This window comes from Canis lupus, chromosome 3, assembly GCF_011100685.1.
Source record: "Canis lupus familiaris isolate Mischka breed German Shepherd chromosome 3, alternate assembly UU_Cfam_GSD_1.0, whole genome shotgun sequence".
Classification (NCBI taxonomy): Eukaryota; Metazoa; Chordata; class Mammalia; order Carnivora; family Canidae; genus Canis; species Canis lupus.
Genome location: NC_049224.1, coordinates 38,872,095 through 38,893,166, shown reverse-complemented (window position 1 = coordinate 38,893,166; position 21,072 = coordinate 38,872,095). Strand labels below are relative to the sequence as shown.

Sequence of the window (21,072 nt, the reverse complement as noted above, 5' to 3'; positions counted from 1 at the left end):
CAAATCTGCCATGCCACATGGCAAGTAGGTTTCATCTTGCATGCCAATCTCTGTCATCTGGCAGTAAGTGCTGAGAGCAGTGCCTTAAATAGGAATCTGACGGTCTCTGGACTTCCTGGGAAAAATGTATGGAAGCTGTGTTTACCATAAACAAAGAAGGGGGACATGAAGGGATGTGTGTCTTGTGTTTGCCATCTCTTCTATGGGGAACACAAAAGTAAGTCCCAATTCTCAAGAATTCTACAATAGCTTTTTAGGAAGGAAAAAAAACTTTATGATAAAATATCATCATAAAGTAAAATAAACTGAGTGCTATCATTTAGAAATGGGAGAAGAGAGGACAAAGGTTTTTAAATATCACTGTGGGAGGTACACCTGACTGGTTCAGTGGTTAAGAGTCTGCCTTTGGCTCGGGTCCTGATCCTGGGGTCCAGGGATCAAGTCCCACTTAGGGCTCCCCAGAGGGAGCCTGCTTTTCCCTCTGCCTATGTCTCTGCTTCTCTCTCTCTGTCTCTCAGGAATGAATGAATGAAATATATATATATATATATATATATATATATATATATATATTACACATATATATTGTTGCCATTGCCCAATGTATATATCCCATGTTTTCTGGAATTTTACCAGTGTCATTCAGTGTCCTCAATGTATCCACCAGCATGAGAGTTCTCCAGTCTCACATCAGTAGGGCCTGTGTTTTAGGAATCCTCCAGTGCCATCAGCAGGGATGCTGTAGAACAGAGGGGTCACTCAGAATAAGCAGGGCCAGGCCGGGCGGGGGGCGGGGTGGGCGGCAAGTTATTGAGTTTGGTAGTTGTCAGCAGATTAATGAGAATGTCTGTGAAAAGGCGAAATGCTGGAAGTATTCGAAACTAGGGGCAACTTTTTGCAAATCTATTCTCCAATTACAGTGATAAAATGAATAACACCAACTGTTAGCAATATATATATATATATATATATTTTTTTAATACCACTGTGGAGATCGGGAAAGTTTACACAAAGGAGGGGAGTTGATCTGGGCCTTGAGGATTGTGATTCCTGGAAGGGGTTGGTTGAAGGGGGCAGTCCAGGGAGGGAACGCTATTAATAAAGATGAGCATGGAAAGGTCTCAGCTTGTCCTGGGGATGTAAGCAATTTGACATCTCTGAAACACAGGCAAGGTGGAGAAAGAGTGGTACAGACTTCCGAATACAAGTTCTGGCTCTGACACTTGGGCAAGCTCAGTGATCTTGGCGAGTCACTTAGCTTCTCTGAGTCTTGGCTTCCTTATTTATAAAGATAATAGAGATGGAAAGTTCTTAACACAGTCTGGCTCACAGACTTGGGTAACTGTCAGGTCATCAAGTAGCAGTACCAATTATTCATCACAACAGAGTGGTTTTATGTCTACTTATAGTTAAATGTAAATATACATGTGTCTATATTGGCAGATATGACAAATTGGAAAATTTCACTTAGGATAATGTTTATTTTAGTGATGGACAGAAGTCATTTTTTTTCTATCCTTTTTGGTCTGTGTTTTCTCTTTTTAAAGCCTGTAAGGGATACAGGTAACTTCACTTGATATTTCTTAAGAATCTAGGAATTTTTAACTTTATCGTATTTTTAGATTATTTGAAAAATGTACTTGAAAAGTTTTTCTAAGGATAAATCTATCTTTACAATGTATCGCAGTATCTAAATTGGTTTAAGAATTAACTTCCCTAATGAAAAAGGTGTGTTTCCCATTTCATTCTTAAGGTAGGATACAATCAATTCATCTATATGTCTCTACCTATTTATTTGACTTTTTTTTACATATTTCCTTTAAAGTGTTCAAGATTCAGACTGTGAAATTTTTAAAATCTCAAACACTTTCCAAGAAATAAAAAGTGGTAGGATAATCTGTAACTAATTATTAATAGTTATTGTCATTACTTACTGTTCTCTCAGCAAAAACATTCTAAAACAATTGTTAAATGACATGGATACATTTTAAGAGGACCATTTTCTCTTGAAAAAAAAAAAAAGAGAAAATATTAGCCAAGACCCACCTATGTGAAATCTAAATCGTAAGAAAGCTGAAACCAGGACACCTGGGTTGCTTAGTGGTTGAGCGCCTGCCTTCAACTCAGGTCATGATCTCAGGGATCTAGCCCTCTGTTGGGCTCCCTGCTCAGTGGGGAGTCAGCTTCTCCCTTTCCCTCTGCCCCCCCAACTCATTCTCTCTGTCTCTCTCAAATAAATAAAATCTTAAAAAAGAAATGAAGCTGGAATGTGGTTTGGTGGCTGTGGAGGGGGACACAATTCTGTGTTCTGTGGCATCTTCTCTAGGCCATTAGTGTTTACTTGGCTCATGGTCTCAGAGATTTTGTTATTATTAGGATGTTTGTTTGGGTTTTTTTCTGAGTCCTTATCCTTACAAGTGGATGAAAGTTGAAGAAACTGAGTTTTTAAATTTCCAGACAAGCCAGACAAGCCATGGTACGCAGGTCTGTGGGTTGGACCTGGAGTCCTTCCTAGCTTCTCTGTATGGGACAGTGTGTCATGTTGTGGGGCTGTTGTCTGTGCTCCCTGCAAGAGACATTTTGCAGAAGCCCTTACTTTTTTCTTTCCCAGGGTGGGTGACTCCCTGAGGCAGAGTCATGGATATATCAAAACTACTGCTGAGATGTTGTATACCTTAGATTTAAACAATGTTATATGTCAAATGTATTTCAGTTTTAAGAAATACAGCTAAGACTTAGCTATTTCTGTATTTTCAAGGTCAGAGTCACAAGTCAAGACAGGATTGGAAAGAGAGGCTTCCCCAACCCCTTCTACCCTCATCCCTTCCTAGGAACAGTTTGCCTAGAATATTCCTTCTGGGGCTGTAGGCCTCTGGGGGAGAACCAGGCCAGGAGAGGCCAGACATGGAGTTGTGTTATCTGGGGTGCCCCGCCCTCCCTGTGACTGGCTGGCTGCATCTCCAAGCCTGGTGGGAACCCATTGCCTCTCTGGCAGGAATAGGTACCCTAGTCTCTTAATTCTTCGAGAGCAGGGAAGAGCCTAAGAGACCAGGAAAGGGTCTGGCTTCAGGGGCTGCTGTGGCAAATGGATTTAGATGCTTGGGAAGAAAGGGAGTGGTCTGCTGTCATCAGCCCAGAGAGTCTGGGTAATGCTGAGCTCCCAGCAGCATCACATTGGGGAAACTGTGATGGAGAACGTAGAGTTCATTGGTCTTAAACTTTCTATGTTCATGGAACACTTGTGAATATTAAACATTTTGGCAGAACATTGAAGCTAACTCAGTGATGACAATTGTTTCTTGTTTTAAGTACCTGTCGTGATATAATTCATACACTGTTTTATTTACTCATTTAAAGTATATAATTCAGTAGTTTCTGGTGTAGCCCCAATATGTGTAACAATTACCACAGTCAATTTTATTTTTTTTAAGGATTTGGTTTATTTATTCTGAGAGAGAGAGTGAGGGGAGGGGCAGAAGCAGAGGGAGAGAGAATCTCAGGCAGACTCCATGTTGAGTGCAGAGCCTGATGCAGGGCTTGATCTCATGACCCTGAGATTATGACCTGAACTGAAACCAAGAGCTGGACACTCAGCCCACTGAGCCATCCAGGTGCTCCACTACAGTCAATTTTAGAACATTCTCATCACCTCAAAAAAAAAAATCCAAAAAAACCCTGAAAGCCCATATCCTTTACTTATCACCTCCCTACACCCTTATTCCTACCTCCACCCCCAGCACCAAACAACCACTAACTAACGACCATCTACTTTCTCTCTATAGAGAGAAACATCCTGTACTGGACATTTCATATGAATGGAATCCTATACTGTGTGGCCTTTTGTGTCTGACTTCTTTCACTCAGCATAATGTTTTCAGGGTTTGTCATGTTGTAGCATGCTTACTAGAATTTCTGGGATTTTACCAGTGTCATTCAGTGTCCTCAATGTATCCACCAGCGTGAGAGTTCTCTAGTCTCACATCAATAGGGCCTGTGTTTTAGGAATCCTCCAGTGCCATCAGCAGGGATGCTGTAGGACAGAGGGGTCACTCAGAATAAGCAGGGCCAGGACTGGGGGGGGGGGCAAGTTATTGAGTTTGGCAGTTGTCAGCAGATTAACGAGAATGTCTGTGAAAAGGCAAAAATGCTGGAAGTATTCGAAACTAGGGGCAACTTTTTGCAAATCTATTCTCCAATTACAGCGATAAAATGAATAGCACCAACTGCTAGCAATCTTTGTGCTTTGCACTTTTACCCCAGGAACAGGAAGCTCAGAAATCTCCATGCTTTGCTTACCCCATGTCTCAGCAGGCTTGTCACCCTCAAGGACAGTCAGCCCACTGAGTGTCCCTGGGATCTGTGAGTGTCCCCAGATTCAGCCTTCCCTGGTGCTTTCCTTTTGGGAGTGTCTGAAGGTCACATATCTGTCTCATTTGTGCTTCTTAAAAGAATCACAGGGGGCATTCTTTTCTGTTGGACGAGCCCTTTCTACTCCCAGACAAGCTGATGGGCCATAAATAAGGGGGGCAGGCTGACTGTTACATGCTCCAAAGAGATTCATGAAAAATTACAGCAGCTTCATTTGCAAAGCTCTGCTGTGTCATTCCAGTGACCCGAACACTGAGGGGCACTCCCGAAATAAATCTGTCAGCCTCTGCACACCCCAGATGTTGAGGTCAGAGAACTCATCAGGAGGTTTCCAGAATTTTTCTTAGAATTAATCACAAACTCGGTGAAACAACTGATGGAGGAGATTTATTTGGATGTCTATTCCCAGGGGTCATGGAAGGGTTAGTTAATGTGATAAACTCTGCTTTCCAGCCAAGCCCAGTCTCTCTTTTCCTCCCCCTTGCTCCTCCACCCAGGGAGCAGTCTTGCCACTTACTTACATCAGCTCCTTCTGTCTTTGTGCCAAGGTGGCGGCATGATCATGTGAAATGATTCCTTGCATAGTTTTGAGATGTGAGAGAGCAAACCAGATCAGGAGAGCTCTGGACACTTTGTCCAGTTGATTAGAGCAGAAGGATACACCAAAGCCAAAGACAGTGCTTCCAGATCCAAAGGCTGAGAATACCCATTGGTGCTTGCCAGCCAGTGGTCATGGCATGAGGAGAACTTGCCAGAGTGTAACATGACTCCTGTGTATTACTATAGTTCTATGGGAAGAAGAAATGGAAAACAACCATTTGGTACATTTCTTACAGTTTCTTTTTGTGAGTTGATCAGACTCTAAACCAGATGATACTTTTTGGAGTGCCATTTGTCCTGCTTTCTTTTGGGCAGCACATTTTCCCATTATCGACATTCTTGGTGCCCAGCCCTCAGCCATGCGGCAGGCCTATGAACCAAGCTGTTCCAACTGGAATTCATCTCCAGGACTTGGAATCTTTAGTTGAGTCATCAATAGGTGAGGGAGATGAGGGATATTATCCCCGCTGTCCATCTAAAGAAGATGGCACATATTTTAGGCCACCTTAGATGTCCTCAGGTGCCCATGCCTTGTAAGATTCCTTCTGTGGTTTGTAGTCTTGTCCATTCTTTTGGTAAACCTGGTTGTTCCATTTTTGTTTTGTTTTTCACATTGCCAATTTTATTAGTTGATGTTTTCATAGAAAATCATCCATTTTTTCTAGATTTTCAAATTTACTGGCACAAAGTTATTACTTGCCTTTTCTTCTCATTTTTAGTGCCCTATGCATTTGCATTTATGTTCCTTTCCTCATTCTGAAAACTATTAGGGATATTAACTCTCTGCTCACCTCCTGAAAACATATCCAAGAGCTCCAGACCCATAACCTAGTAGGTTAGCAGCCTTGGTGGAAAATGTGTGTGTGTGTAGTGATTGCTGTACTCCAGGACTGGCTGGCCAGAGACTTTGTCCTGGTCTTTTATTTTGAGAATTTTAGAGCTTTCTGAGATTTTTGGTTTACTTTTAAAAGGACTGTACATTCTGTGCTTATGAAACCATTCTTTTACATTTTTCTGGGTCTTTATTGTTTTAATTTAGACTCTTAGTCAAATACATTTTATTTTTATGTTTTGAGACAATTATAGATGAATAACTTATTATGCCGGCACCCGTTATTAAGTAAACTGTCTTTTTCCTGATGAGTTGAAATGCCATGTTTTCCATAAACTAAGTTCCTATAGATTATCATTCTGATTTCTGAAACTGTTCTAACCTGTTGAACTCTTTATTTTTTAAGCCATGACCTTAGTGTTTTGATTAGAACACTAATATCTGTTAAGACATCCACTCCTCCCATTATCACTTTTCTTTCCAAAAAATTTTTGGGGTTCTTTCATATTCATTATTCTATAAATCTTTAAAATAATTTTGTTCAGTTCTATCCACTCCATTGGGGTTCTGATTGGAATGCCAGCACATGCGTGCATTTCTTGGGGAGGATTAGCAATTTTTTAGGATATCACATCCTTCCATTTCCAGTGGGGCCTATGCCTCTCCACTGACTCAGACAGTATGCATCAGTCAGGGTTTTAAGTTGTGAAGAAACCATCTCGAGCTAGTTTTCACCTAGAAGGAACCCAAGAGCTCACAGAGTCTCCAGGATGGCCAAGAACCAAGTTTGGAGGCTATCGGGCCAGGAAAGGAATGATGCTCCAAGTGATACTAAGGAATTGCTTTGAGGAAGACCCCATCATCACTGGGCTGTGACCCCACCAGTAGTGTGTCAACTGACCCTGATGATCCTAGGCTTTGGATACTGTTTCCAGAACCTCAGTGCCTGCCTCCTCTGGAAAGTGTGTGTGTGTCTACTGCCCCCTATTTCAGAATGGAATCAGTTCAGTACATACGTCTGTGTCCCAAGTTCCCACCTGAGGTCTGATGCGGGCATGTCTCATGGGTGAAGCCCTCTCTCAAGTGCTCCCTCTCAACAAGGCAGGTCTGGAAAGCATTTCTGGAGAAGGTGGAAACTCATAAGGTGAGGGTTTCCCAAACTGAGGAAGAGGGTTGAATGGTGGTGGCTGGCCATATAGAATGACCCAGGTTTACTATACCTGAGTATTTGCATTTTAAGAACATTTTATACATAGCTTCACAATGGTTATTTAATTTTCATGATTAATGCATTTCTAGGTATTTTGTATTTGTTACTGTTAACTTTGGGTACAATATGGTTGCCATTTTTATTTTTTTTAAGTTTTATTTATTAATTTTTTTAGTACACCCAACATGGGGCTCAAACTCACAACCCTGAGATCTAGAGCCCATGCTCCTCTGATTAAGCCAGCCAGGTGCCCTGCCATTTTTATTTTGTTGCTACTAGTATCATATTTATTATATTCAATGTAACAAATCCTCTTAATTCCAGTTGTTTTTTAAGTATATTCTCAGGTCTTTTTAGATACTCAGTCATATCATTTGGAAAGAAAGACAATTCTGTCTTTTTCAATATTTACACAGCTTATAATATTTTCTTACCTTAATGCAGTAGCTAAAATGTAGGAATTATCTTTTCATTAAAGACTGGAATAAACTGAGCTTGAAATGCCATTTTGGACTTTGCAATGTCTTCTTTGATTATTGGATTTCGGGTTTACTGCATCTCTTGGACTAAGTGCAGTAGTTTATATTTTGCTAGGAAATATTCATGCCCTCTAGATTTTTGGATTGATAGCTGAGGGGAAGCCTATATTTTTTAAATCTCTATCATGTCTATAGTTAAAGCTCCTTTCTCGTTTCTAATGTTGTTTGCTTTGGCTTTTGTTTGTTTATTTTTAATCCTACCCAGCTTTTCTCTGTTTTGTTTTGTTGTGTGTGTATGTGTGTGTGTGTGTGCGTGTGCGCGCGCGCGTGTGTGTGTGTGTGTGTTGTCTATTCAGGAATCATCTTTCAGCTTTATTATCCTAACAGCTTTATTTCTATTACATTAGTTTCACTTTTTTATGTTAAATTCTTTTTTTCCTATTTTCTGTTAATTTGGTTTTGTTCTTTTCCTAATTTAAGTTTTGCATTTTATTTCTTTTTAAGCAAGCCATTTGTTTTTAATTCCATTAAGAATATAAAAGATATTTAAGAAAGTGTACAGAACAAAAATATAAAGCTCAGCTCTTTATCATGAGGCAAATATCCATGGGACCTCCACTAAAATCTAGAAATAGAGCTTCCCCAATAACCCAAGGTCCTCCTGATGCACTCCCAATTCACTGCCTTTCCATTCCCACTGAGGATAATCACCATCTTAATTTTTAGGATATTCACATCTTTTATTTTCTTTATAGTTGTACCAACTATGCATGCACCTCTGAACACTGTAGTTTAATTTTGCTTATCTTTTGGAACTTCATCTGAACAAAAATATTTCTTATTTCTTCTTTTGTGACTGCTTGCATTCAACTTTATGTTGTGCAACTTATTCATGTGGTATATAGCTATAGTTCACTCATATTCACTGCTTTATAATATTGCATGGTATGAGTGTAATATAATTCATTCATCCATTCCACTGTTGATGGACCTCAAGCACTTCTCTGTGGGAGGCTATTTTGCATAATGTTGCTATGAACTTTCTAGCACATGATTTTTGTTACCATTGCATACATTTTTTGGCTGTGTTCCTAGAATATATTTTGGCTATTACATTATATTGGGCAGTAACCTTTAACGTAAATAGGTAATGCTAAGCTGTTTTCCAAATTTGTTGTTCCACTTCACAACCCCATCAGCAATATATAAGAGTTCTTGTTGTTTTACCTCCTTCATATCTCTTGGTATTGTCTATTGTAATTATTTCTCAATTTTAGCCATTCTGGTGAGGGTGTGACTGACATCTCATTATAACTTTGATTTATGTTTCTCAGAGTACTATTGCGGAAGGGGCTCCTTATCATATGTTTTATATTGTTTGTCTTTTTCTTAATGTTTTGAGAGGGTTTTTCTGTTTGTTTATTTTGGATCTAAGTCCTCTGTACTTATACTACGTGTGATGCAAAATCTTCTCCTGCTTTGACTCTCATATGGGTAGTTTGATGAAAAGAAGTCTTAATTTCAAATAGATACACCAGTCATCTATTTATGATTAACACATTTTGAGCCATGTTTAAGAAGTGTTTTCCTACTCCAAGGACATGAAGATATTCTTTCTTTTCTTCTCACAGCTTTACTGTATTGACTTTCATATGTTCATCTCTAGTCCATGATAAAAATACCTCTCTGAAGAATTATGAACATTCTTGAAATAAATGAATAAATAAAAAACTTCAGCAAAGAGGTAGAAGATATATAGAAGAACCAAAGTTTTAGAAGTTTTAGAAGCTCAAAATGAATGAAATGAAAAGCTCATCTAGCTCAATGGCAGAACGAAGGGGAAAGAGAAAAGAATCAGTGAATAGGAAGATGGAACAATAGAAATTACCCAAATTGACCACGAAAGAGAAAATCGACTGGAAACAAAAATGAACAGAGCCTCAGTGACCTATCATCTAACATTCATGTCACTGAAGTTAGAGAGAGGACCAAAAAACAAAGTTCAAAAATACTTGAAAAAATAATGTCTGACACTCTCTAAATTTGGCAAAAGACATTAACCAAATTTGGATTTGCTCAAGAAGCTGAGCAAATCCAAACAGGATACTCTGAAAGAAATCCACACCAAGACATATTATGGTCAAACTTATGACCTTAAAGACAAAAAATCTTGAATCAGCTACAGAAAAATGATAATTTACTTGTAGGGGGAAAAATAACTAGGAAGAAAAGATTCTCTGTTTTCTAAAATAAATAAAATAATAGTGAGGGGTCCTGTTTATAGGCTATGATTCTTTATTTGCTCATTCCCTATCCCTTTTCTTGGTGTAAGATATTTATGTGGTTGCCATATGTTAAATTTTTCATCGTACTCATCTTTTACATGGAAGTTCTGGCCATACTATAAGTTTTCTTTACTATTATGATGACTATTTCTAAACATGTGGAAGTTAAATAACACACTCTAAATAATCCATGGATCAAAGAAGAAGCCTCAAGGGGAATTCAGATATATTTAGAAAGGAATGAAAATAAAGCATGGCATATTAAAATATGTGGGATGAAGCTAAAGTAATACTGAGAGGGAAATTTGTTGCACTAGATGCTTACATAAGAAGAAGTCTCAAATCAGTAACCCAATTTCCTACCTCAGGAAACTAGAAAAGGAAGACAAAATCAACCAAAAGCAAGAAGAAAATAAAAGAGATAAGAGCACAATTCAGTGAGATTGAAAATAAGACAATTTTAGAAAATCAATGAAAAAAGGAGTTTATACTCTGATGAGATCAATAAAATTGACAAACCTCTCCTCAGTAAAAAAGATAGAAGACACAGATTATCAATGTCTTAAATGAAATGAGGAAATATGTAACTTCAGACTCTGGAGACATCAAAAAGATAAAAAGGGAGGGGCAACTGGGTGGCTCAGTCCATTAAGCATCTGACTCTTGATTTCATCTCAGGTTATGATGTCAGGGTTGTGAGATCAAGCTCCATATCGGGCTCCACACTGGGCATAAAGCCTCCTTAAGATTCTCTCTCTCTCTCTGTCCCTCTGCCCCCCCCCACACCTATGCACATGCGTTCATTTGCTCTCTGTTCTCTCTCTCTCTCAAAAAAAAAAAAAGTAATAAGGGAATCGTATGAGTGCACAAATAAATTTAGCAATATAGATGAAATGGATCGAGTCCTTAAAAAACACAAAACTACCATAACACACAGTATGAAACCTTTTGAATTGTCCTATAAGTACTAAGGAAATTAAATTTTTAATTTTAAAACTCCCCAAATAAAATCTCCAGGGCCAGGTAGTTTCACTTGAGAGTTCTATCAGATATTTAAAGAAGAATTAACTCCATTTTCACATGCTCTTTTTGAGAAAATAGAGGAGAAGGAAATACTTCCAATATGATTTTATGAGTGTAATATTATTGTCTACCAAAACCAGAGACAGTACAGCAAAAGAAATTAATATAGATGCAAAAATCCTTAACAAAATACAAGCAAATAGAATTCAGCATATATAAAGAGTACATATATAAATTGTACAGCATTACCAAGAGGGGTTTATGCCAGGGATGCAAGGCTGGTTCAGTATTCAAAAATCAATCAATGTAATCCATTTTATGAATAGACTAAAGAAGAAAATCACATGGTCAGATCAGTTGATACAAAAAAAGCACTTAACAAAATTGAATACCCTTCCATGGGAAAAAAAAATCCTCAGAAAAATAGGCTTAGAGGATAACTTCCTCAACTTGAAAAAGAGCATCTACAAAAACCCTAGAGCTAACATAATACTTAATGGTAAAAAACTAAATGCTTTCCCCCCTAAGATCAGAAACATTCTTGCCATTCTCACCACTATTTTTCAACATAGTACATAGTACTAGACGTTCTAGCTAATGCAACAAGGTAGGAAAAGCAAATTAAAGGAATACAAATCAGAAAGGAAGAAATAGGCACAACTTGGTGGCTCAGTTGGTGAAGCATCCAACTCTTGGTTTGGCTCAGGATCATGAGCTCAGGGTTGTGGGATTGAGCCCCTCATTGTGGATCCTGCTTAAAATTCTTCTCTGACCCTCCCCCTACCTCGCTCACACATGCACCCACACATTCTCTCTCTCTCAAAAAAAATTTTTTTAAAAGGAAGAAATAAAACTAACCTTATTTGTAGATAACATGAGTCATCTCATGCACCCACACATTCTCTCTCTCTCAAAAAAAAATTTTTAAAAAAGGAAGAAATAAAACTAACCTTATTTGTAGATGACATGAGTCATGTAGATGACATTTTGTCTATAGTCACATGAGTGTCTATAGACAAAATCCCAAGGAACCTTTAGAAACAATTCCTTAGAATTTATCAGCAAGTTGAGCAAGGTCACAGGATACAAGATAAACATACAAAATTCAATTGTATTTCTCTATATTAGTAATTTGTATATGGACACTGAAATTAAAAATATGATCCTATTTACAATCACTCAAAAAATGCATAGGTGTGACTCAATTGGTTAAGCGTCCAACTCTTGATTTTGACTCAGGTTATGATCTCAGCATTGTGAGATCAAGCTCCCTGTATCAGGCTCCACACTAAGTGTGGAGTCTACTTGGGATTCTCTCTCTCCCTCTCACTCTGCTCCTCCTCCTCCTCCTCCTCCTCCCTCTCTCTGTCTCTCTGAAATAAAACAATCTTTTTTTAAAAAAAGACTTTATTTATTTATTCATGAGAGGCACAAAGAGAGAGGCAGAGACACAGGCAGAAGGAGAAGCAGGCTCCCCTCAAGGAGCCCGAAGTGCAACTCGATCCCGGACCCCAGGACCACACCCTGAGCCAAAGGAAGAGGCTCAACCGCTGAGCCACCTAGGCATCGCAATAAAGCAATCTTAAAAAAAAAAAAACCTATGTAGGTATAAATCAAAATAGTTATTGGACTTGTACATTGAAAACTACATAATCAGGATCCCTAGGTGGCTCATTTAACGCCTGCCTTCAGCCCTGGGATCCTGGAGCCCCGGGATCAAGTCCAACGTTGGGCTCCCTTCATGGAGCCTGCTTCTCCCTCTGCCTGTGTCTCTGCCTCTGTGTGTGTGTGTGTATGTGTCTCATGAATAAATAAATAAAATCTTTAAAAAAAAGAAAACTACATAATGAAGATAAAATAAGTCAAAGAATTCTAAATAAATGGAGAGACATACTACATTCATGAATTGGAAGATACAACATAATGAAGATATCAATTCTCCCCAAATTGACGTGCAGGTTTAATGCAATTCCTATCAAAACCCCAGAAAGTTTTTTTGTAGACATAGACAATCTTATACTAAAATGTATATGGAAAGGCAAAGAAATTTTTTCTTTTGGAGAGAGAGAAAGAGAACTTGAGTGGTCGGGGAGGGGCCAAGGGAGAGAGGGAGTCTTAAGCAGGCTACATGCTCAGCACAGAGCCTGATTTGGGGCTAAATCTCATGATCCTGAGATCATGAACTGACCTGAAATCAAGAGTCAGATGATTAATCAACTGAGCCACCCTGGCGCCCCTGGCAAAGAAACAATTTTGAAAAAAAGATGAAGGGGAAGAATCAGTTTATTTGGTTTTAAGACTTACAGCCATAGTAATCAAGGCAGAGAGAGAGAGAGAGAGAGAGAGAAATAGACACATGGAACAAAACAGAAGTCAACCAGTCCACATTAAAGCAGGAGATAGAGGCTCAGTGGAATGGTCTTTAAGAAGAAAATGAAGCTGACAGAGCATCTGATGAGTAAGATCATACTCAGGATATTTCCAGTTCTCTTGTAGAGATTGCAGGTGCATTAGAGAAGGGCACATAGGATACTAAACAAGCAATAAAACAAAAGTTAAAACTTCAGAATAAAAAACCAAAAAATCACATATATTACATGATTTTGTTGACTATGTGGTTTGCAAACATTTTCTCATGGTCTATAGTTTGTCTTTCATCCTTATAACGGGTCATGTGTAGCACAGAAATCAATGTTTGCTCTTACACATCTGGTGTCACTTCAGGAGCTCTTTGCCTCGCCTTAGATCCTAATGATTTTCTCCAATGTTTTCTCTAAAGATTGTGTAAGATTGCTTTTCTGTTTTTACATTTAAATTTAATTAAAATTAAACTACATTAAATTAAATGCCAGCCACACCTCAACAGTATTGGTCACAGTAAATTGCTGGGCTGTACATTTACTCGTGTGGGTGATGATTGGTCTTGAGCATAACCTGAGGTACTAAGTACTTAATATAGTTTAAATAGATCTCCCTGATTATGGAATCTTAATTCGTCAGTTGGAAAAATGTGTGTGTGCTCTGTAGAAAGTGTTGGGCTGTGGTTTTGAATTCAGAGTGGGCATACTTAGTAAGTATCTAACATAAGATATTATTTCCAACTTACATGCAGACTTGGCCATGTGTACCTTGAGAATCTTGGTGTAGGTCTTTCTACTCCCTTGAAGGAGACTTACCTAGACCTGCCTATTCCCCCAGTTATCTCTTCCTTCCTCTTCCAGCATTAGGCTACTTTATCCCCACAATAGAGGGTGATGTGATAAGCTGATTAGACCAGTGTGGCTAGTGGACAGTGTGATACCCCTTTCCAGGGATCTTTTCACAAAGATGCCAAATAGGCTAGTTACCCCTCGTGTTGTTCCAGCCGGGGTGGCAGGCAGGCGGTGGAGAGATTGGGAGGGAAAGCCATTCTCAGCCAGCACTGTTGTAGGTTCTGGCATGCATCTGCAAATAAGACAGACCCAGATCCCTTCCTTATATACTCTTGGGCAGAACAGAAGATGGAGAGAAGGAATCAGTCCTAGGGCATGTGAGAAGGTGGTAAATGCTGCGGGCAGAGGATAAAATAGAAGGGAGTGAGGGGGATCAGGAGTGGGGCTGAGGGAGGGAGAGAACAGAGGAAGGGCTCTAGGGCAAAAGTTTCTAGAACATAAGTCCCTGACATCAAGCTTTTGATTCTCAAGGCATTCATTTCAAAGACATCTGTCTTGAATAAACACATTTCCCACCATTATAAGCCATGGAACTAGATGAGGACCAGGATGCCTCAGCCATGAAGATTCCCTCTTAGAAAGCCCTAGATGACCTCTTGAGTGACCCTGCTTTTCCCCCTTCCCGTGCCCTAATTCCTGCTCTTGTGGTTTAAATTCGCCAATAAAGAGTGAACCTATGAAAGCCTAGGCACCGCACCCTCGACCACAGTAAAGGTAAAGCCACAGGTTGCCCAACTCAGGCGGGTAATGTCTTTGGGGGCTCATCACAGGTAATATGGATCCAGGTGAATCCCCCCAGGCATTCCTAGCCAATAACATCACTACCAAAAGGCTGAAACCAACATAAAACAGTTTCCCGGGCAAGAGGAATGACTGCTGTACTTTCCCATACTTCTTCATTTCGTGGCATCTCTACTTAGAGAAAAACCTGCAGTCCAAGGGATCAGCTATGGAACAGTATCCCTGCACACAATACAGCCCTGGCCAGCCGGCAGCAAGGGGCCTTGTCCAGAGCACACATGGGATGTGTGGGATTAGGGGGCGCAATCCCCGCTGTCCCCCCTTGGGGATCTGAGTTCTGTGTCTTCTGTGGATCAGAAGGACAGGCTGCCCTGTGCAAAGGAGTGGAGCCACGGGAGGGATTTGTACTGAGTGGCCTGGCCCTGCAGACCCCAGCGTGGGTGGCGGCTGCACCTTCTCTTGGGAAGTGTCACAGGTGTGTTGTGAGGGCCCCCTTAGCCAGGCTGAATGCTCAGTGTGGACTTCAGCTCTGGAGACTGGAGACGTTGGTAAAAGCATGAAAGGCAAAGGTGAATTTTAGAGCCCCGTTCCCATGGGTGGGTGGCCAAGGGCCAGGGTGGTGGTTTATGCAGGTGGTTTACGCAGGTACAGCTCTCCTCCTGCTGCTGCTGCTTGGCTTCCAGCCTCAACTCTTTTCCTCCAGCCTATCACTCATTACTTTATTATTTTTTTTAAGATTTTATCTATTCATTCAGGAGAGACACACAGAGAGAGGCAGAGACACAGGCAGAGGGAGAAGCAGGCTCCTTGTAGGGAGCCTGATGCAGAACTTGATCCCAAGACCCTGGGATCAAGCCCTGAGCCAATGGCAGATGCTCAACCACTGAACCACCCAGGCGTCCCTCATTACTTTAGAAGATTGAATTAAAAGAGCAAACACTGCAGCATAAAGTAGATAAGGGATAAACTAGGGATCCCTGGGTGGCGCAGCGGTTTGGTGCCTGCCTTTGGCCCAGGGCGCGATCCTGGAGACCCGGGATCGAATCCCATGTCGGGCTCCCGGTGCATGGAGCCTGCTTCTCCCTCTGCCTATGTCTCTGCCTCTCTCTCTCTCTGATGTGACTATCATAAAAAATAAATAAAGCAGAAAAAAAAAAAAGATAGGGGATAAACAAACTATCCAGAGGTTTGCAATAGATGAAAATTTGGCCCATGGGCAATAGTCTTGACCTGTGGCTGTCCCTTTGTCTTTCTGGAAGTCTGTGTTTGTGAGCAGTTGGGTGTGTATGGGATAGCAATTAGGCGTGAAAGGCTCAGCTGGGAATGGGAAGGAGGAAATGAGGGTGAGCCGGTAGGGCCGAGTGAGTGGCAAAATGCAGTCATTTCTCATTTCTGCAGTCTGGCTGACGCGTGCTACACCAGGCTGTTGGGGGGGGGGGGGGGGCGGCTGGCATGCTCTGAGGATCTCCTGGGCCCTAGGCTTTTTAAAACATTTGTATTGCATTATTTTTTCTTTCCATGATTTTTAATTTTCCAAGATATTTTTATTCTGCATTTATTAAAATGCCGCACCTCATTGCATTGTGAGTGCTATGGTGGTGACATGTAGTGGCTGCCCTCAGGGGAACAGGGAGGACGCAAGTAACTGCAGAGAGATAGAATAAGTCTCCAGCGGGACCTGGGGTGGGAATATGTTGCCCAGGGGAGAGGCAAGCAGCTTGTGGGGGGAGGCGGGGGAACCAGACAAGACTACCAGGATGACGCTGGAGTTGGGTCTTGACGCATGAGTAGGAGTTTGATGGACCGTGCAGTGAGTCAGGAAACTGCTGACCATGGGAGCAGCATAAGCCAAAGCACAGAGCCATGGTCACACATCTCCATGCATAGCTTGACATGAGCAGTTGTCAGTTCATTGACTTTAATCTCTGTGACTCATCTGAAATTGTAACGTCATAGCTTAGGTCACTACAAATTTACTTCTTTTTTATGAATCGCTTTTAAAATCGGAATTTGAAGTTATTCCTACTAGTGGTTTTCTTTGTTTTTTGTTTTTCCCCCAGCTTTGGTCCATAAAAAATCATTTCGGCTTTATTACTTAAAGAAAACTGAACCAGGGTGCATTTTCACACAATCTTAACTGTGTAGCTCAAGTGTACCCACCAGGGCAGAATGCCGTTTTAATGGTGAGATCTGTCTGTGTTCCTCTGTCTAGATTAAGTTTGACAGTGTCGAGGTGTGTGTCTGCTGTGAAAGGCAGCACCAGTCGTCGGGCTGCAGCAACCTTGGGGAGACGCTGAAGCTGAATCCACTGCAGGAGGACTGCAACGCCGTGAGGCTGACGTTGAAGGTGACGGCCAAGGGCACTCCCTGTTCATGCATTCCATCCCATGCATTTACAGACATTTTCGGGAGACTTTATTCATGTATATATTCCTTCCACTTCTTAATCCACCTCAGTCTCAATACAAGAGGGAATATCTTTGCAGAGAACATTTTCCAGAATTATAGATTTTCACTTTAAGAGGTGTTGCTTTCTGGATCTCCTTTTCCATTTTTATCATCCCACTTTCCTGCCTCTGACATATGTGAAGGAGGATATTGAATGGTTGAAAGGGGTCTTTATAAATGTGGATGTGAAGCATTCTACCGCTTTTCTAACATTTTTTGCTGTTCTGCCATCGGAGAACAGATGGGTATTTATTTTGCCTTTTTAAAGATATTTGGAGAAAGACATTTTACAATTTCCCATGGCAGTCTGTTCTCATGTACAGCATCTGATTTTTTTTTAAGTGACATGGAAAGTTGTTTATATTGTTCCTTTTTTTTCTTCCTACAAGTGTTTTTGGTTTGTTTTTTGTTTTTTGGGGTTTCTTTTTACTCTTGGAAACCAAAATTGGCTGCTTAAAAATAGCTATGAACAATGAACCCAGTTCTTCTCTTTTCCCTGGACAAAAGTGTGCTAAAATTTTTTAAAAGGTTGAGAGCAGGGCAGCTCTGGTGGTTCAGTGGTTTAGTGCTGCCTTGAGCCTAGGGTGTGATCCTGGAGACCCGGGATCGAGTCCCACATTAGGCTCCCTGCATGGAGCCTGCTTTTCCCTCTGCCTGTGTCTCTCTGTCTGTCTGTCTGTCTCTCTCTCTCTCTGTGTCTGTCATGAATAAATATATCTTTAAAAATCTTAAAAAAAAAAAAAAGGTTGAGAGCAAGGTCAAAGGATTCTTGGTGAGTGGTAAAACTGTGTTTACACGTTGTAGGGAGCTCTAGAGAATGTGCATAGGGAACACAGTAGCTAGTAAACTGGAGACTCCAGAAAGCCACCCTGGAATCTGGGGAGAAGCAGAGAAATTGTTGCCCTCTGGAACTGGGTACCTGGGATTCATCCTCCCTGAGTGTCCTTTCAGATGCTGGCAAGAATGACTCCTCAGTCTGGGTGAGCTCCCAGGGCACCATGAAACAGAGATACAAGATATACCTAAAGTACAAGGTGGGGCTGGGTCTGGTGCCCTGGGACCTGTCTCATTTCTCAGGGAGGAGTGGGCCAAGTTCCGTGGTCCCAGATGAAAAAGGAAGAGTTTAAACAATCCATCTAGAGTGACAGATCCAGCAGGCTCAGAGGAGCCCAGACTGCAGCATTCAAGGGCCTGGTTCTTACGCACAAGGTGTGTCTTATTGCCTTACATCGAGCACAACCATGGTTTCTCTCTTACTGTGTCACAGGGCTTGTGCAGGGTCAGTGCCTGAGGCCCGCCATGGGGGCTTCTATGGGGTCGGGGTGTGGGCAGCCAGTGCTCACTCTGAGATCTCCTTCTGACAACTGCTAAGTCACCATCTCAAACTGGACACCCTTTCTGGTTCTAGCTCTCCAACTTCCCTTCATGTGGTAACATTATACCGCCTAGTCTCCTTGTGGTCGTTTAGGGCCATGTGAGCAAAACTTACGTGGATCACTTCCAAGCCCGAGTATTCCCTGTAGTGTGAGATTGTCCAGAGCTCTCTTTCCTTCTGGCATGGTAATTGGCAAGTTGTAGATGGGAGCTGTACCATCAGTGTGGGCAACTCTAATGAGTAGGGCCCCCATAACTCACCCACATTTACCAACATTGGACATTGTAGCATGAGTGAGAAACACACTTTTGTTGCCTTAACCCACTGATATTTGGGGGATACTTGCTACCATGGCATAATCTCACCCATCCTGTCTATGCAAGGCAATGGTTTTTTTTGGCCCAGGTGTCAATAATATTTTTCAATTATAAAGTCCATTTGCTTCACTGTGATACACCTTGATATTGGTCAGCCTTTAAGTTTCAAATGGTAAATGTTTGCAGAGTGAGTTTGCATCCTGCTTTATTTTGGCCTTGAACTAGAAATCTGAATTTTTTCCTATTCTCTTTGTTTTAGGGTAACTGCATTTCTTGAACCACTTTTACCCATCTTTAATAACTATCATTTTTTTCCCCTCTGATTGTTTAAACTCTTTCATCTTATTTTGCTCGGTTTCTCTTAAGGCTCTCTTCCTATCTTATTTTCTGCAGGAAATATTATCTTTGTGCTCTGCTTTCAATGTGTTCTTGAGCTTTGGCAGGTCATTTTGCAAGTCTCTGCTTCTCTGTGTCTTATTCCCTGAGCCCTTGTGTCTCTGCTTTAAGCCTTTGGGTTACAGCGACCCTCTGTTTGTTCCCAATTGTCACCGTAGATGTCTCTAACTGGTTAATTACAGTGGAGTTTTCAATGTAATTCATATCTTTCTTAGATCTTTTCTGACATATATGGATACTTTAAAGCACAAAAGCTAACCTGTATCAAGCGTTGTGCTCTATCTAAATAGGCTTTCGCATAATGAAGATTTTATACTTCCTTCTCATAAGATATGTACTGCTTCCTCTGAGATTCATATAGGTCTAACATTCTTTAGTTTTCTTATAATTAGTGGTGCAGTTATTTTTAATGTGGTCATTACTCTTGATGTCATTTGAGTTACACTGTGCTTGATGACATCCACGCAGTAAAATACTCTGCAGCAGGGACCTGATGGTGTTTCTGGGCATTAAAACTCTCAGATCAGGGGCGCCTGGGTGGCTCAGTTGGTTAAGCATCTGCCTGCAGCTCAGATCATGATCCCAGAGTCTTGAGATCAAGCTCCTCGTGAGAGCTTCCTGATCAGCGGGGAGTTTGCTTCTCCCTCTACCACCTCCTCCTGCTTTTGTTCTCTCTTTCTCTCTCTCTCAAATAAATAAATAAAATCTTTTTTAAAAAACCTCTCAGAACACACATGGGTGGTAGGAAGAGGATGCGTTCTTGCCAGACAAAGCACATTTCCATGGGAGCCCCTTCCTGTAGCTTGCAGATATTCTCAACCCTTAGTCAAAGGAGACATAAGGGGGAGTCATTAGTTTCCCTTGCTCGTTCTTTTTTGGTCAGCAAATTAGGGCAGGTTCACTGGTCTCTTAATAGTCTGATTTGAAGCTCTAGTTATCTGATTAGTAATACTCCATGCCTAAATTTCCATATTAAATTATGGATTATCCATACTCTGTATCTAATGAACTTAGTTTGTGCCGGGGAAATCTCACGTAACTGGCTAAGGAATCAGAACTCCTTTGACTTTAGTTGTGTCTGAGTTAACTAATAGTGACTTAATGATATTGGTCTAACTACTCATTTACCATTATGCCACCCTCCTCCCTGCTACGCCCTCCACCCACCCATACCAGAAGGTTGTACATGCACAGTCAGCCATTAGGGAAAACAAGCAGAAACCAATCTTTTTTCCTGGCTAATGAAGAATATATTTGAAATCCAGAAGACGATGCAGACACTGTTTTACTCAGCCGTAAGATTATGTTCAATGGCTTGGAGGCCTGGAAGCCCCCTCTCCTGTTGGTCTCTTTTCTGGCCTTCCCTACAGCCTCCATTCCTGGATTTGCTTATACTTCAGCCAGAGAACACCTGGGGGCAGACAGGCCTCTCTCGAGGGTATCGATTACCAGTTAAACATAATGCATCATGTCCTGCCAGAGTGTGCTGCTTCATCCTCACCACTGGGGTGAGGACAGGGCAGAGGGCTCAAAGGGGATCTAGGACTCCATCGTGCCATGGAAGGATCCCAGGATGGCAGAGCCAGGGGATGAAGCATCCTGACATCCAGCAGTCTGTTGTGTAGCTAGAGTGAGGTCGGATGGCTCCTTGCCAGTCCCTGAGCAAGTCTGGTGGTTTTGGTTTTCCAAGGATCTGGTGTTCCAAGATTCCAGTTTCTGCTCCCTGATGGTGGGAGCTGGCTGTGGGCATCCCATTATGAATAATCTGTGATAAAAGGTGTTTTGG

At 41.2% G+C, this 21,072-nt stretch overlaps 1 protein-coding gene across 5 annotated transcripts in view; it reads left to right on the top strand.

Annotated features, from left to right (window-relative positions):
- FAM189A1 (family with sequence similarity 189 member A1) overlaps positions 1-21,072 on the top strand; it is a 452,536-nt gene that overhangs the window by 361,524 nt on the left and 69,940 nt on the right. For 3 of the 5 annotated variants that reach the window (XM_038532623.1, XM_038532625.1, XM_038532621.1), the window contains one exon: positions 16,963-17,097. The exons of the other annotated variants lie outside the window; for them this stretch is intronic. In XM_038532623.1, coding sequence (XP_038388551.1) covers positions 16,963-17,097 — 135 coding nt within the window. The remainder of the gene's footprint in view (positions 1-16,962; positions 17,098-21,072) is intronic. 5 annotated transcript variants of the gene reach the window in all.